The sequence below is a fragment of the Culex pipiens genome, chromosome 2 (assembly GCF_016801865.2).
Source record: "Culex pipiens pallens isolate TS chromosome 2, TS_CPP_V2, whole genome shotgun sequence".
NCBI lineage: Eukaryota > Metazoa > Arthropoda > Insecta > Diptera > Culicidae > Culex > Culex pipiens.
In genome coordinates this window covers 65,735,783-65,754,504 of record NC_068938.1, presented here as the reverse complement: position 1 = coordinate 65,754,504, position 18,722 = coordinate 65,735,783, and the positions used below count along the sequence as shown (strand labels likewise).

The window sequence follows — 18,722 nt, the reverse complement described above, 5'->3', positions numbered from 1 at the left end:
AAAAGACAAAAAAGACAAAAAAGACAAAAAAGACAAAAAAGACAAAAAAGACAAAAAAGACAAAAAAGACAAAAAAGACAAAAAAGACAAAAAAGACAAAAAAGACAAAAAAGACAAAAAAGACAAAAAAGAAAAAAAAGACAAAAAAGACAAAAAAGACAAAAAAGACAAAAAAGACAAAAAAGACAAAAAAGACAAAAAAGACAAAAAAAGACAAAAAAGACAAAAAAGACAAAAACGACAAAAAAGACAAAAAAGACAAAAAAGACAAAAAAGACAAAAAAGACAAAAAAGACAAAAAAGACAAAAAAGACAAAAAAGACAAAAAAGACAAAAAAGACAAAAAAGACAAAAAAGACAAAAAAGACAAAAAAGACAAAAAAGACAAAAAATACGAAAAAGACGCTAGCAACCTCCCCCATCAAGCCAATCTACGGCACTTTTTAACGAGCGATAATCTGCATAAAGCTTCGGACAAAAGAGAAAGCGCTTTCCCGAAAGCCATCGCGTTTGCGTGCTTTTTCAATCAGTCACACTGCTGCAGTCACGGCTAATCAAATCCCGTCACCGAGCTTTGCTCAATTTAAAATTATTGCTGAAACTTTGCTTCACTCATCAAGTGGATTATTTGCACGTCCGTTCGATCGTGAAACCTCGAGAGGGAAAAGCGGATTTTTTTCTCCCCACAGTTATTCTTGTTTTCCCAGAAATTGCACCGGCAACCAATTGGAATTTAATTGAAAAACTTTTATTACCAGTTAACTTTGTTGTGTGCGGTTGTGTTTTGTTGTATGTTCGAAATGTTTTCCCAGCTTCGATTGGAAATTACTGTTGTTGGAACACATGGGACGCGCTTAGGGCAATCAATTAAATCGTAGTGTAAAGTGGAACCAACTCTTTCTGTTTAGTTAAGCTAATTAGCGACAGAACTCACGGATTGTTGGTTGCAATTTGCGGAATTCGATCTAGTGGTTGTTTGGTTTGATTGAGAAACTTTTATTTGCAATTGTTTTTCACAAGCTTTTTATGAGAATTGTAGATGTTTGATTTGCGATGTGAATTTCTAAATTAAATTCTCCTAAATTTTTCTAAAAAGTATTCTCCTTAATCCAACTAGTTAAAGATTTTGCCCTTGTGGATTTATTCCTTTGTATCCTGCCTCGTATCATTCCCTTCAACTCATCAACTTTTCCAAAAGGAATCCAGCAAAAGTAATGGCACGACCCTGAAAATGGAGCGAACAAAAATCTCAAAAATTTTCGTGGGAAAATTTCACCCCCGTACTTTTCTTCACAAGGACAAAAAGTTAGGTCCAACAAAATGGAAAAGAAAAACCCGGGACAACCTCGGCTTTGATTAGAACCGATCTAGATTTCGTGGGAGAAGCAGTTGGGGCTGGAATGATGATGATGATGATGGTGGCCTAGACGACAGGAACCGAATGTCTGGAAGAGTAATTCTATTGACTCTGCGTGTGTGTTTGGGATGTCCATGTCAACTGGCAATATTGGTGTTTTATTTTTCAATTAAAGAAAATCAGTTATCACAGATTTACGAAACAAAGTGCATACGTCGAAGATTTTTTTTAAATATTTCATTTGAGACTGCTTTAATCTTTTTTGTATTTAAATATTTTCTAACAATAAAAGTCATAGTCTTCAACCATCCAATCTTGATTTTTTGTTTATTTGTTTACATTTTTTTTTTCAAATAAATTGTTCAAATACATTATCCATTTCAGAAAAAAATGCAATTTAAAGCTTGAATCTAATTTTTAACTTGTTTAGTATCAAAAAGGTCCAGAACAACCCCACCGCACGGTATTATTCATAGAATTCCTTGGAATATATGCAACTGGCTTACACGTCGTTATTTTATGAACTCGTTATCCCAAATAGGGATTTCCCCCGTTCAGTCAGTCGATGTTTCGGGACAGACTTCATCATTCCCAGGCTTCGATTTTTACATACAGGCTCACATTTTTCTAGTCCAATTTTCCCCAAAAAAAACTTTCCCCCTTATCGCTTATCACCAGCCAGCTGCCAATAGGTTTTTCGTGATTGATTTGACGAAATGACTGTGATCGATTTTGGGGTTTCTTTTTTCCTTATTTTGTTTTCGGATCCCCAAAAGATTTGTGCGTCCTGTGGGAGAGACAAATGGTTTTATTGGTAATATTGGGTTTATTTCGTGGCGCGTGGCATTTGGGACCAAGATTTGGGATAAACACAAACCAAACCCCCAGTGGGAGATGTGTTTGATAAACTTGGCAGGCCAAATGTTGGACTGTCAGTCAACTGGGTTTGCGGTTGAGATGAATGATATTGGCTGTGAACTGTCACTCCTGCGTCTACGAACACAGCTGTCACACAGATTGTAGCTGTCGTGGGTGATGGGAAAATTTGATTCGTTCGGGGTTCTTTGTGAGTTTGGATGAAAAAACATAATTTTATCTATAATTAAACACTTACCAAAAGAGCAAACCGACTAACCGACCAACCTTTCTCGAGAACCATTTCACTCCGAAATCCGTCCACCGCAAACATCCTTCGACCGGAAGGTGCATATTACATTAGGCAAGGTAATTTTCCAGCCCCGCGAACAAGCATTTTCAGGTTGAAATATTAATTGTTTAATCCCTTTGCCATTTCTAGCAGCACTGCCCGGCAGTTGCCGGTGTACATTATTTTTTCAGACAGCTGCCGCTCAAAACAGCCACCCACCGTTAAATCGTGTTCTATGGTTTGAATTAAGGGTAAAGCTTCCACTCACCCTTCCACGGTGTTGAAATTCTAGTGAGCTTGAGTGCCGTTACAAAAATAACAGGCCACCACCATTTAATAAATTTTTAATGAGTGGAGATTTTTTCCAACAATTTCTTTCTGTTTTAAAAAAGTGCAGCAACTTTTATGAGGAAGACAAGGAATTAAACAGGTTGGATGAAGTCAAGACTGCCAAAAGTCTCAATTAAAAAAAAATAACATAACTTTTTATAATAATTTCAAATTTGAGCTCCCTTCGGAAAAAGCAGCAAAAAATCCTAAAAATATGTTGTCTTCGGGAAAATTGTTCATAATTTAATAAAGATTCTACATCTATTGCACCCTCCACGGGTAGAAAACTGAAACAGTTGCTTTTCTCGATGCATTTTGACGATTTTCCCTATACAAACTTCAAGTGATTAGAGGGAGGGGCTCCCGTGGTCAGAATGAGCTCAAATTTTGAATTTAGCCTAGTGATGGATCAATCTATGATTTCAGGGGGTAGCCCCGAGAAAGCCCGGATTTGGACCACCCTAATGTAGATGCAATACGAAAACAATTGTGCTGAAAAATGCTGTAAGTGACAATTGAAAAGCTGGTCGGATCGAAACCTTGTGAGCAAATCTGTTGGACAATTGTTGAAGATTTTTATGTCAATTGTTATTTTGAAATCGATATTTTTTATTTATTACAGATATTGTAGCTTGTGCGAAATATTTTTAGGATTTTGAAACTATTTCGGAAACATTGGTTAAAATTCACTTTTTTGAAACTGTTGAATTCATATTTTTATCATTAAATTAAAAAAAAACTTGCTCCAGCCATTTAATGAACTTTATTCCCCCCTTAAATTTGGAATAAATTATAAACAAATTTAATAATTTACCATTTAATGGTTATCATATAACTGAAGTTTCAATAAAAAACAAAAAAAAATTAAATATGCAGTTTGTGAAATAAAATATAATTCCAAAATTGTGTAAACTTTCTTCCAGAGATATTTTTTCAAATATAGTTAAATTAATTTGGCTGTGAAAGAAACGTTTAAATAGTTAAAATAAAAATAAAAATCTGATGATCTTTTCGTGTATGAATCTATATAAAACTGGCGATAATCAAAATACTTGAAAAGAGATGAGAAAATTCACAAAAAAAAATCTGCTTCTTAAAATCAATGCAAAAACTTCCAGAATTTTTAAGTTCAATTTAGTTTTTCAAAGAACTCTTAAATTTTAGGAGAGTTTATCAATCTCTTAAAATTGGAACAAAAACTCATAAAAATGTGTTAAAAAAAACATTCCTTTTTTTAAAAACAGCTTATGTTTGAAAGGGTTTAAAAACGTAAATGACTTTTAATTTTATAGTTGAAATATTTGTTCCAATTCGATAGTTTCAAAGAAAGTTTAAGACATGAATTATTTTTACAAGCTGGTTCAAAGGCATTACATTTCTATTGCATCCTCATTCCCCCCCAGAGGGGAATTCCTCACCGGTTGAGAAACACGTCCCGCCCGTGTGGATCAATCGGACCGCGCACTGGCTCACAATCCAGAGGTTGCTGGTTCGAATCCCGCGGCGGGCGCTCTAAAATTCTTTGTGTAAATATGGGTATCCGGCGCCGTCGCTCCGTGCCGTACTCAAACACTTAGGAGCCCAGGGCGGCGAAGTCCTTGTAGTTAAAAAAGGAAGACACTAGTGGTTGGTACTAGCAATAGTGGCCGACAGCTATAAAGTCAAATTCGTTTTTTTTTTTCTATAAAAAAAATGATTTCTTTGTGTTGTTTATAGAAGCTTTTTACATATGGTGATAATGTTATTCATTTCAATTAACTATTTATGCACCCTGAATTCAGAACCATCAGTGACAGTCATTGCCCCAAAAGTGAAAGACACCATCAACCACCTTATTAAAAAATCACTTTTTGAATTTGCAACAATCCGAAAGATTAATTTTTCATTTAGAAAAACAGCTTTTTGTTAAACGTTAATATTATACATTTTTCTTCAACAGTGAAACGATGTTTCACAATGTAGAAGAATAAAAAAAATAAAACAATTAAAGCAAAACCAAATAGGTGACTAAAAACTGATGTAAGAAAAAAGGTCGAAAATACAAAAGGCCGAATGTGGAAAAAATAATACAAAGAACAGTAATTGTTAACTTTTATTTTTTCTATATTTTTGAAAAATTGATTCTAATTTAAATAGAATAACTTCCAAACCATTAAATACCCTCAAAAAATATTTCCTTTCAAATAATATTTTCAAAAAGACAGACATAAAAAAATATGTTTAAAGATTGAAAAAAAACCATTCTTAATGATTTTTTTAAACATTTTTCCAAAGGGTTCAAGCATTTTTTTTAAGGTGGCATCTTAATTTTTTTTGTTTGTTTCAGAATCAACCTATTCTTGTTTGTCGTAATAGAGCAGTTCTCTAGGATTTCGGTCATTCGATTTTTTTTGTATTTTTTAATCCGACTGAAACTTTTTTGGTGCCTTCGGTATGCCCAAAGAAGCCATTTTGCATCATTAGTTTGTCCATATAATTTTCCATACAAATTTGGCAGCTGACCATACAAAAATGATGTATGAAAACTCAAAAATCTGTATCTTTTGAAGGAATTTTTTGATCGATTTGGTGTCTTCGGCAAAGTTGTAGGTATGGATACGGACTACACTGGAAAAAAATAATACACGGTAAAAAAATTTGGTGATTTTTTTATTTAACTTTTAACACTAAAACTTGATTTGCAAAAAAACACTTTTTTAATTTTTTTTATTTTTTGATATGTTTTAGAGGACATAAAATGCCAACTTTTCAGAAATTTCCAGGTTGTGCAAAAAATCATTGACCGAGTTATGAATTTTTTAATCAATACTGATTTTTTCAAAAAATCGAAATTTTGGTCGCAAAAATTTTTTAACTTCATTTTTAGATGTAAAATTGAATTTGCAATCAAAAAGTACTTTAGTGAAATTTTGATAAAGTGCACCGTTTTCAAGTTATAGCCATTTTTATGTAACTTTTTTCAAATAGTCGCAGTTTTTCTTTTTTTAAAATCAGTGCACATGTTTGCACACTTTTGAAAAAAATATGTTTGAAAAGCTGAGAAAATTCTCTATATTTTGCTTCATCAAAAACATGCTTTTAACATATTTTGTAAGTTTTATTTTATGATTTAGGGTTTTGATTGTTATTTTTCGGTGATCACGAAAAATATCAATCAAAACTCGTAATCACAAAAAATAACGGTGATCGAAAATCGTCCAAAGTTTTATTTTATTTAATAATAAAATTGATAGTTGAATTATTTTAAGGACATTATCTATTCATTCAAACATTAACCGTTCCAATATAAAGATTAAACGTTCAGCTTCATAATTATTTGCACAAATTTTCTTAGTCCAAAAAAATAACTACACTCCAGAATTTCAACATTTCAATGAATAAACGATTGGAAAATGCATAATACACCCGAACTGTTGATACACAATCATTAGTTTAAAAAAATGTGAAATGTAACGAAAAAAAAAAACAATAGGAAAACACTTTTTTGCCTTTGTACATTAAAAATCCAACAAAATTCAAAAGATTTTTGAATTAACCCAAACAGGCTGAAAAAGCAGTGTAATGCATTTTAAATTGAATTCAGTTGATTGCACTGAAATGTCCATTGAAAATTTGAAGTACTGAGGGAAGAAGTGACAAAAACTTTAATTAAAATTTGTTTAGCCTAATTGTTTAAGATAACTTTCAAAAAAAAAGTATCACATTTTTTTTTAAATGGGTCGCAAAAATTTAATAAATATAGAAGTGAAATTAATTAAAGCTGTTTAAAATACCTTATCCCAGTAATTAAAAGATTTTATGTTGAAAAAAAAATTAAAACACTTTCGACCTTTTGTCCTGTTTGGCCATTCGTCTTTTTGGCATTCGACCTGTTGTCACACATTAACTAAAAACATGACTTTTGAAATATATCTTTAATCTTTAGGGAAGATAAAGTATTTGTTTCAAATATAGGACAAATCGGTTTGGGTTGCTGTAGAACGTTAATATTGTAGAACAAAACATAACTGATCCCCAAAATTCGATTTCAATCCTGAGATATTCAATAAAAACAGAAAAAAAAACTCCATGCATTGTTTTCACTCTACATATAAAAGAAGTTTCAATCATGACGTGCTATCTTGTCACTCCCTGAAAATTGATGTAAGTACGACAACTGGCCAAAGGGATTTCAGGTCAGAACGCGTTTGACGCACGTACAAATGAGACTACCGTAAACATGTGTAATTATAACTCAGGACTCCAGCAACCAACTACAACCAAACTTCGGGACAATGCACAAAATGGTCAGCCAAACAAAACGTGTTTGTTATTGTTAACATTGCGTGCTTTTGTTTTTGTTTATTCAAGGTCAAACATTAAAACGCGATTTTTTTCCGAACGTCGAAATGGTGGGTGCGACAAGATAGCACGAGCGCGTCGTTTTCAAGCTGCAAATTATTGAAAATCACGTATTTTTTCACATGTTCAAAATTGGAAGAGGTCACACCACCCCTCATTCACGAGATACCGCAAATTAGACCTCGGATTCGTGATCAAAGACAAAATTATCCTTTAGGACAAAGTTTCACACAAATCGAAGAGGGGTCTCGGCAACTGTTGAGTGAGTTGGTGGAGAATGAACATCTGACAATTTTTTTAGCTTTGAAAACTAATTGCAACAGGTATTTTCAACTCATTGCAATTTATTTGGACTTCATTTGCATGACGTTTTGAGTATTGTGAACATAATGAATGTTCCATAAACTGCAATGCATTAAAAATAAATAAAAAACACCACGCATTCTTGTTCGTTTTCAACACCTCGTCCAGTTCTCACCTCAATTTCTTTAAACGAAAAACAGGGCCAATATCTCGCCCAACCAAACACCACCAGCCACAATTTCCACTCACACATCCACAATCACGCAGGCTCACGCACATAAAACAATCCAATCAACTGAGCAAACACAACTTGACGTGTGTAGAAATCAGGATTTGTTGGGTGGGAGCGGGAGGGAAAACCCCCTCTCCCAACAGAGCTGCTGGAACGAGACTTAAACGAGGTGAAAATGGGAGCTTGGAAAAAAAAGCTTCCATAATTTTCACATATTTTTTCTCTGGGCAAAAGCTCCATCTCGCATGGGAGCAAACAAAACCCTCTGCTCGGCACGGCAGCGCATGAATAAATTCGGCTTTGGCTGATAAAACAATGTCGAAATCAATTACAGCAACTTTCAGTTGGTTACACCAAGTTGGCAGTATTGCTGTGTGTATTTCGTTGGCGGTGTGGTGGCTTGTTACAGGTGATTTTTTTTTGTGAAAGTTACTAGAAATTATGATAAATTGATAAATTGATAAATTGATAAATTGATAAATTGATAAATTGATAAATTGATAAATTGATAAATTGATAAATTGATAAATTGATAAATTGATAAATTGATAAATTGATAAATTGATAAATTGATAAATTGATAAATTGATAAATTGATAAATTGATAAATTGATAAATTGATAAATTGATAAATTGATAAATTGATAAATTGATAAATTGATAAATTGATAAATTGATAAATTGATAAATTGATAAATTGATAAATTGATAAATTGATAAATTGATAAATTGATAAATTGATAAATTGATAAATTGATAAATTGATAAATTGATAAATTGATAAATTGATAAATTGATAAATTGATAAATTGATAAATTGATAAATTGATAAATTGATAAATTGATAAATTGATAAATTGATAAATTGATAAATTGATAAATTGATAAATTGATAAATTGATAAATTGATAAATTGATAAATTGATAAATTGATAAATTGATAAATTGATAAATTGATAAATTGATAAATTGATAAATTGATAAATTGATAAATTGATAAATTGATAAATTGATAAATTGATAAATTGATAAATTGATAAATTGATAAATTGATAAAATGATAAATTGATAAATTGATAAATTGATAAATTGATAAATTGATAAATTGATAAATTGATAAATTGATAAATTGATAAACTGATAAATTGATAAATTGATAAATTGACCAATTGATAAATTGATAAATTGATAAATTGATAAATTGATAAATTGATAAATTGATAAATTGATAAATTGATAAATTGATAAATTGATAAATTGATAAATTTACAAATGCAACAAGATACCAAAATAGCCATAACTTACAAACTCAGCTCGTTCAGTGCAGCAGTTCGTGGTTGAATATTTATGAACCGTTTCCAAAAGCTCGACAGATGTCCTGGACAAACTGTCGTCGATGGGTTTTTGGGATGGAGGGTCGTCGTTAATCCATGTCCTGTCAGACTGGATTTTTGGGAGAAAAGAGACGACGAACTATCAACCATCCATACCAAATCCTTTCCTTTGAACGAATCGTTCCGTCTCGTTAACTTCCAGACGAATAATTAAATATTTGCACTTTTTTCTAGCGCGCTCCATCGTCAGACAGTTAGCATTGTTCTTTTAGTTTCATCATCCAACTAAAGCTCGATGTCATCCACACTTATGAGTCGTTTGCAACAAAAAAAAGTAGAAAATAATGCTTCCAACAAATCTGAAACAATCGCATGAAAACTAAAAATAAAGCTCCTTTCAAATTGAAAATGTCTCAAAGCAAATTTTTGCTCTTTTTTGAAGAAAATGTTAAAATCATTAAAATTTAACTAATCAATTATTCAAAAGTTATATATAAGCAATCTTTTACAAAACCGACAGGCTTTTATTCCATTTAGAACGAAAATGTTCAACCAACCAAAAACCATCAACATCAGCTGAACGCCAATCATCATAAATCCTAACCCTGGCAGCTCGGTCACAAAAGCACAACATACAGTACACATACACACTAGCAAACAACACCCTGAATGGGATTTTTGCATGCTTTGAATGTGTGTGTGAGCGCGACCTTATTATAACGATTTTCATATTTTGGTGCGATTTTCTTTGTAATACTCGCAATGGCTTTATTGTTGGTGTGTGTGTGTGTGCACAAACACCACAAACACATTTTCCTATTATTTTCAGACATGCAGAAAAGCGGGAACGGGAGAGACCAAAGAAAATCCACCACTATTTGGCCAGCACATGGTGTTTGGTTTCGGTGGAGGGGGAAATAAGATGGAAAACACACCAAGTGTTCCCCCAAGTTGGAGTTCTGCAGCATAGTTTGAGATGTGTGTGTGTGTGCGAGAGTGAAAATGCTTGAGAAAAGTGCGGTCAGTGTTCTGTCGGGTTTTCTTTTCCTCGGAACTAACGTTCAGACAGATCACGAACATTTCCCCCCCGTTTTGCTGCTCAAGGGAAGGGAAACTCTCCGTGACAGCTTTGCTAGCGGGCACTACTGTGAAGTTCTTGGTGTTCTTTGGTTAAGCTGCAGTAAGCACCAGTTTCGGTGAACGTAATCTGTTTTATTTCTACTGTTTTTCATATTTTGCATATCTTCTAACCCTCAGAAGAGTTTTCTTTGATGGGAATGGCTCAAATTGGAAAATAGTGAAATCTACTGAGAAAGGCTTTTCTTATTTGATGTTGAGAACATTTTTTATTTAAAAAGCAAAACACTGAAATAAGCAAGTTTAAACTTTCAATTGCTTCCTTGTTCCTTGTTGCTCAACGTTAAGAGGCAGCCTACAGAGATAAAGAAAGCATAACGGATGAAAGTAATGACCTGGGAGCTCCCCTTACTGGGACAGCGCAGTAAAGTACTACGGTTGGCTGAATAGCTGGAAGTAATGGTCTCCGAGATACTGTTATTGTGTTTGCTTCAAGGATTTGAAAGAAAATCGTTCACTAAGAGTTCCACTTTAAGGCACTTTAAGTGCCCCCTCTTGACAGATATAATAAGCAAAAAAACTATCCTTGAATCTCAAATGACAACAAAAAAAAAAAGATCGATTAATCCTGCACGATTTATCGCTTTCCGGTGTCGAAAGCACAATTTATATCTACACAATCATTAATTAAAATGCAAACCTCACTGATCAGCATCCCAAACCCCACCACCACCACCACCACTACAATTATTTGCAACGCTTTCCAAAACCCGCAAATGAATAGCTTTACTGGTGTTTGCAGTCGAAACCGCACCGCACCCATTTATTCCGATCTCCTCCCATGTATTGGCAGTTCAATTCGACCAAAACATTGATTTGAACCTGGCCCACAAATGGTCACCGGCCACACAGGTCGACCAATTCAGCAAAACCAGAGGCTTTAAACGGCAATCAATTAGCTTCGGCGAAGCCACAGCCTCCAGTCAACGGTGTGTTCCGATTAATGAGCGTTTGATGTACCGGTTTTCATCGGGAATGGAGTTTCATTATAATGGGAAATTGATTTAGATTTTCAGAACTTCTAGAAACTTGGGCTGTGGAGTTGGGTAGGTTTTTCAGCGAAGTCAAATTAACGACTTCGACAGTTTTTGAAGATTTAGCGAATCAGACTTCCACTTCATCTCCGGGTTTTCAAAACGTAACCTCCTGCTCTGAAGACTTGACCACCGAATCTATAGGCCATTATAAAAACATTCAATAAGTTGAGCGAATGTTATGGAAAAAAAATACGGAAATAACATGCCACCTCAACTGCTTTTAAAAAAATTAAAAATTCAAAATCGACTTTTTCTGTTCATGTTAAAATTTGTTGGAGCTGTTTATACACAAAATATGCAAGAATCCCGAATATCAGTCAAATCGAACTAGTTTTTTTGTCTGTGCCCCAAAGTTTCACAATTTTTCAATTTTTCTAAAATCTTTTTTTCGAATGGCAATATCTTGCAAACAACAAAGGTAAATGTTGCACTTGAAAGGTTAGGTACGATCCATTAACCACATGTAAGCCTTTTCGAAAATATCAGCTCCTCGTGTTAATTGTTCATTCAAAAAAATCAAACTCAAATCCCTTAAAGTGTCCACGTGGTTACAAATTCCACTTACAAATTCGCAAATTTGTGTCTCAAGAGATATCAATTTAATCAACAAGAAAATAGATGATTCTGTGTGTGTGTGTGTGGTCCAATCCAATACCCGCTAACCGGTAGCGAAATTATAGGAAAGTATAATTTGTATCAGACTGAAGGAGCGGTCGTGGCTGAATGGTTACGATGTTCGCTTTATAAGCGAATGGTTCTGGGTTCGATACCCATCTGCTCCCAACGAGAAAGTTCTGGACTCATTGAATTTGGAATTAATGAAAATAAAACTTCAGCTCACGGCGGGGTTCGATCCCCTGTCCTTAAGATTGGCAAGCAAAATGCTTTCCACTTTACCGTGGAGCATTAGTAGCTTTAGTAGGACTTAGACTGATATAGTTGAATCCAAGAAACGGACGAGAATAAAGTTGAATGCAAGTTGAATATCAGAACACACAAGAATGCATTGCATTGCATGCATGCAGGCGCATTTGAAATGAACCTACATTACCTCGCTATAAATAGCCTGGGCGACTGATAGAATTCATCCAATAAGAGATGAGAAGAATTGAAAGCTTTCCCATTAGAAATGAAAACTTACGAAGAATTCGAACAACAATGCAACGGTCGTTACCACTCGCCTAGGGTGGCTCCTCAGACCATTCACCTTCCCACAAACCGTCCAACTCCAAGCGAAACTTACTTGAGGATACCGTGGAGATTTTCCCTTAATACTCTTAAAAAAGTGGAGCATCAACACTTCCCGTCTTCCAATTCCCTTTCCTTGTCCCTGGTGCGCGGTGGAGATGGGAGCGGCCGGCAATGGACGGCTGCCATGGTGGTGAGAATCTGGTTCAGGTGGAATTGGTTCTATTCCCAATTATCGATTCCTAAGGCAACTTGGGCTTAGACAATCATCACATCACATGGCGAAAATCCAGTCTGCAATCCGCTAAAATCACCGTCTCCTAGCGAAGCGAAGCGAAGCGAAGCGAAGCGAAGCGAAAGTATAATTTGTATCAGACTTTGTAAATGCCGCCGAATGCTGATACAGCTTATCTCAGTCCCGGGTATTAGGTGGTGACAGCCCTCGCGCTGCTTCCAACGACCCATTTCAGAATGACAGAGCTCCTTGCGGTCCAATTCCGAGGTCGCTGGGCATTGTTCGGCCCCGCCTAAACATAGAAGCAAGCATCTGAAGGAAACTCGATCTATATTTAGACTTCCAATCCCCTCAGGCAAATCAGGGATCAGCGCGTATTTAATATGAGAAGATAACATGTTTCAACACTACGGATCATTTCACTGCTAGAGTGTATAACCTTCTGATGGCCGAATGCTTAGCGTCCCAGACCACCAATCCAAGTGTGTGAGTTCAAATCCCACCTGTTTTCATTTTAGTTTTTATTCATATTCAAATTCCTGATTCCAAATTTCAAAGGTACACGGAGAAAAAAGAGTTCCCAAAATCGTGAACAAGCGTTCATGAAAATAGGAACCTCGAACAAAGTGTTCAAATCCCATGGTACGATTTTGAAAAACGTACCATGAAATTTGAACACTTTGTTCGTGGTTCCCATTTTCATGAACGCTTGTTCACGATTTTGGGAACTCTTTTTTCTCCGTGTACCGACCGGGATTAGATCCCTGAACCTTCTGCTTGGGAGACAGAAGCCGTAACCATTAAGCCACGGAGCCGGTTGAATGGGACGGGGTTCTCTGTATGGCTTTTTGCTAGATGAGAGCAGATGACAACAATCATCTCGACGTTTCCACTTTACCCGGGCTAACGACCGGCAGTTCCAGTTCACGATGATTTCCCTTCATATGTTAAAATTGTATATTTTGGCACATATTCCGTTTGTCAGCGTTTCCTGTCATTACTGGCGGGAAAAATCTACGTGGAATCAGCTGTGCAGACCTCATGTGTGAACAAGAAAATAGATGATTCTCATATAAAAATATCTGGGGAACACTACAGAGGTGGTGACTTTCAATTTAAAAATAAATCTTATGTACATGAATAAAAATGCACGCAAGGTTTTAAGTTGCGGAAAATGCACCAAAATTGCATCAAATAAAAAATCTGATGAAACCATTATAACCAAAAATCAATAGAAGCACATTTTGAGCCATTTGTTTCACGAAGATATGAAATTTCAAACGTGTTCTCTGAAATTTGTGGTGATAGAATGTATCGTTTTAAGTAAATGCCATTTAAGACATGTTTAGTACTTTATAATTGTGATGTTTGGGCTTTTTTATGAAAAAGTTCTCTTTCATTTGTTGTAGAGATATAAAATGTTATATTCTTAATATTTTTAAAGATTTTTTTTAACCTCTTGAATATTTATTTCAAAATAACAAAATCAAGTGTAACATTTCAAAAGAGACAAATTAATTGATTTTGACGTTTTGAAAATATTTTCGTCAATTGAAAAATGAGCATCGATTTGTCCGATTTTCGAAATCCATAAATGATAAATCATTTCTAGGGCTAGTGTATTTTTACGACAAAAAAAAAAACAAAATTTCGCGGAAGCAACCCTAAAACTGTTTTTCAAGGACACCAAAATGTTTTATTTCAATACGTTTTTATAATACCAATGTTGACAGATTATTTTGGACACAAAATATCAAAAAAATACTATTTTCTATTCTTTTATTAAGTAGAAACCACATATTTATCAGTGGATATTTAGTTATCACTTTACTTAATTGAATCTGCTTGAAAATTCATTCAAGCTAGTCCATTTTTTTTGACCATCATTCAAATTTCAAGCAAAATTTCTTAACTGTGGAAACAAAAAGAATCACAATATGAATAAATATTATATTAGTTTGCCGTCAAAAATTTGCAAATTTTCAATTAATTCAAGGAAATTATATTTATCTTCAAAAGGTTGTGGTCAAAAAAATCAAAATATACAAAAGGCCAAAACTGGCTGATTTGATTATGAATACAAACATTTACAACACATTTTCTTTTTGATATTTCTATTTTGTTCAAAACACCTTTTTGCAACTTTTTTCAAATATGTTGGCGGTCTGAAAAAAGCATCACATTAGTGTTATACCTATAATTGAAAATATACAATCATAAGCTTAAATTAAGCAAAAATTAAACATCCTAAAAGTTGACTTGTTGAATTAAAAGTAAAACAAATCGGTCTGTTTTACTTTTTCGCATCGAAAAAGATAATCTTAGTTTTGGCAGGCAGGTTAATTTCCAATAATAACTAAAGATTTTAATCTGAAGTAAATACAAAATTTCGCAAATATAAAAAAAGCTCATCTAATGAAGTATTAAAATTCAATGTAGTTAAATTCACGGGAAGGCTCAAATTTCACGAATTACGCGGCTACCGCGAAAACGCAAAAAATCACTATCCTTATTCAGCAATTCCATTTGAAAAGAGCCTAAACCGAAAAAAAGTTCTCCGATCGGGCTCAAAATTTTTCTGGGGGTTCCTTGGCCAAAATAATTAGACCCGTATTTTTTTTGTCTGGCCATTAAGGTGACCTACATCGTGCTAGGGAGGTTCATAAAATGGCAATTTTCGAACCTATTTTTCGGTTTAGGCTCTTTGCAAATGGAATTGCTGTATTTATGGCTTGAAATGGGTATTTAATTCAATCAAAAATAAAAAGTTTTTTTTTGCAATTGAAAATTTGGTTTAGTTTTTTGTCTTTTTTTATTTTGATGTGTGTGAAATATCATGATTTTCTCAGTAATTCATATATCGCGAAATATTAATTTTCGACATAATTGTTTCAAGAGTATAGTGATGAGAACTTTAATTCATATCTTAACTTCAAATTGCTACCATAGAAGCACTGATTTTTTAATTCAAGTTCTTATGTTCGTCGTAACACTGTTTGCTTGAATGTGCATGCCCAACAACGTGAACCAAAAATATGTTAAGCTGTCTGAAAAAACAATAAATTAAAACAAATAAAATGATAACAGTCAATTTAAAATTTTAGATAAAATAACGATATCATGTTTTATATAAATCATATTTTAAAGTTTATCATTTGCACCCGCGACAGACACGGACGACGAAACAAAGAGAAACGCAAAAAGTAACTTTTTTAAAACTTTTTTTTCGTAAAATCGCGTTAACTCGTGATATTTATTAGCAAATCCCTTATGTCTATATATCAAAATTTTTGTAATTGTCTGTTCTACAACTTTGTAGATTATTGTTACACTCTAAAAAAAAACCTGCAAAGTTAGAAAAAACACGAAATTTTAAAATGAAATTTTTGTTCTAAATGGAAGAATGACCCTTCTGGGTCAATGTAGATTCGAAGAGTTCATTAAAATTCCCATAAAATGGCATGTTCCAAAAAATTTTACAGTCGAGTAACGAAAAATGGGAGAATTTTTAAAACTGTTTTAGTGTTTTTTTCGATGAAAATAGGTTTTTTCGGAATTTTGAGTACGCCATCAAATCGGGCGTCTAATTTTACACAAAAGTCCCTTTGACACCAAATTTCTCTCTCATCACCGTTTCAGGCTGCAAATTATTGAAAAATACCTCTTTTTTCGCATGTTCAAAAATGGAAGGGGTCGTACCGCCCCTCCGTCATGAGCTATCAAAAAACGGACCTTGGATTCGTGATCAGGGACAAAAGTTACCTCTTAGGACAAAGTTTCACGCAAATCGAAGAGGGGTCGGGGCAACTTTTCCCGATTTCGTGTGAGTTGGTAGAGAATTGCCCTATATGTATTTCTAGTTGATTTGTAAAATGTCTAAACTGATACTGTTTTTTTTTTCTCTCTCCTCTATTTCCTCAGACTGACCCAGCGCTCAACATCACCGCTTGAGTTCGATGCACCAGCTTGATCCGCGCTCCAAAAGTCCCATCGCCGCTGTCATCAATCTCTCCCCAGCTTCCGCTCACCCCTACCGCCAACGATGAATGTGTGGCCACGGTTCTGACAGCTCGCCGCCACCGCCCTCGCAGGACCTGGGAGCATGTGCGGTCCGGAACTGCTGCTGCTGCGGTTGTTTGTGCTGATGCTGGGCCTGTTTGGACGGTTGGCCGCCAGTCCCAATGGCTCTCCTGCGGACTCGCAGCCATCGCTTTCGGCGTCTTCCCATCTGTGCGGTGGCACGTTGACAGCGACCCACGGAACGCTTCAGACGCCGAACTTTCCCGAGCGCTTTCCGGTTCCGATCAGCTGCGTGTGGATCATCGATGCGTCCGGCGTGGTCGGGCCGAACAGCTCGATCGTGGTGTATTTGACGCAGCAGTACGTGTTGAGTGGGTTGAGGTTTACCGAGTACATGTACTACAGCGAGGACTTTAAGGTTCCGTCGGAGAATGTGTTTGAGTTGAGCGAGTACGACGTTACGAACGTGCCGTGGATCAAGTTTAACAGTCCGTACTTGGAGATCCGATTTACAATGGAAGCGTTGTACGGGACGCATCTGCGGGCGCTGGATCATCTGCTGGACGTGTACGGGTTCAACATTACGTACGAGGTGGACAAGGTCAAGCCGTACCAGTGTAACGCGTTGCAGTGCCGCTTCCTGGGTCATTGCTACGCCAAGCAGGACTACTCGTAAGTAAAACTTTTTTGTTGAGCTCGAAATTGAACAGAATATCGGGTGTGATGACAAGGGAGTGCATTACTTAGTCACATTGTGTCCCAAAATAAACGAGTAGATTACAGTCTCCGGCAGCAACGGGAAAAACCTAGTGGAGTTCATTTCGCCAGAACTGATGGAGTGGAAAATTTGATAGGTTGTACCTGACTGTTGCAAATGGGAAGAAGAGGGTAAAAGCAAAAAAAAAGGAATCAAATTCTGCATTATTCATGCTGAACCCATCGTCGATGTAAATGGGACGAGTACAAATTGGAGCACTCATGATAGCCGGTGTAGAGTTACTAAAAAAAAGAGAAGGCGGACGTGGTTGGAATATTTACAGCACGATTCATGAAAATCTGGGTGTAAGTAATTCTGATTGGAGTTCAAATGACCATACAGATTTCGGCTTTTGATGCTCTGGAAACAACGGTTTTATTTCTTTTCTTTCCAACCAATTTCAATTTAATGTTTTTTCTTGTAATGTAAAATTGTTAGATGCAAATCATAACAGTTCCTGAACAATCTAAGTTATTACCCTACGTCAGCGGTTTTGAACCTGGGGTACATGTACCCCTGGGAGTACCACGAGCGATCTTAGGAAAGCAAATCCTCTAATGGCGAACATTTAAAAATAGTTGAGGAAAGAAAAACAAATCGAATTTCGGAATATTCTTATCACCAATTTTTGACAAAACTGTTTGTTATGATCAAGGTTGCCTAGAAAACAATTTTGTTTCTTTATTTGAAAAAAAAATTTTTTTTTCCTTCACATTTTTAAATATGTTTGAATTATTTATATTATTATTGTTATATATTTTATGATTTTTTAAATAAAAAACTGTTTTCGTGTTTTTCTGATATTTTTTGTTCAAAATTTGTACATAGTGCCATTTTTCTTTTAAAAACAATTCAAAAGGTTGGTAATTATTTTTACAGTTTCCCATTTTAAACATTTTTTCTTCGACTTTTCGCTGCTTAATATAACTTTTTCAATTTTACGAAATATGTTTTTTTAAAGTTACTCAATTTCAGCTTTTTTAAATTCTTTATATCTTGGAAATGGTAGATTCTATTTTAAATATTTCGTAAACAATAATGTTGTAAAATTATCTCATACTTTTGCATTGTGTATATTCAAAATTGTAAAATCTTTACTTTTACAACAAATTATCAAAAAATTCAATTCATGCTCGTGTCGCGGCCTGTACGGTACCTTAACAACAAAAAAAAAAGATCAAAAATATTCAAAAAAGTAGAAATGCTATTGCTATTTTTTTTCAGCGTTGATTTCTAATTAGCCCGCCTGTAGTCGCATACATGTACTTTGCACACACTTTATAAGGACACTTATAAGAAACGGC

General features: G+C 34.8%; 1 protein-coding gene across 3 annotated transcripts in view; it reads left to right on the top strand.

Annotated features, from left to right (window-relative positions):
- The window catches only part of LOC120418428 (low-density lipoprotein receptor-related protein 12-like), a 180,344-nt gene that overhangs the window by 137,927 nt on the left and 23,695 nt on the right, over positions 1 to 18,722 (top strand). For all 3 annotated transcript variants that reach the window (XM_052708138.1, XM_039580806.2, XM_052708137.1), the window contains exon 3: positions 16,563 to 17,333. In XM_052708138.1, coding sequence (XP_052564098.1) covers positions 16,744 to 17,333 — 590 coding nt within the window. In that variant the 5' untranslated portion in view covers positions 16,563 to 16,743. The remainder of the gene's footprint in view (positions 1 to 16,562; positions 17,334 to 18,722) is intronic.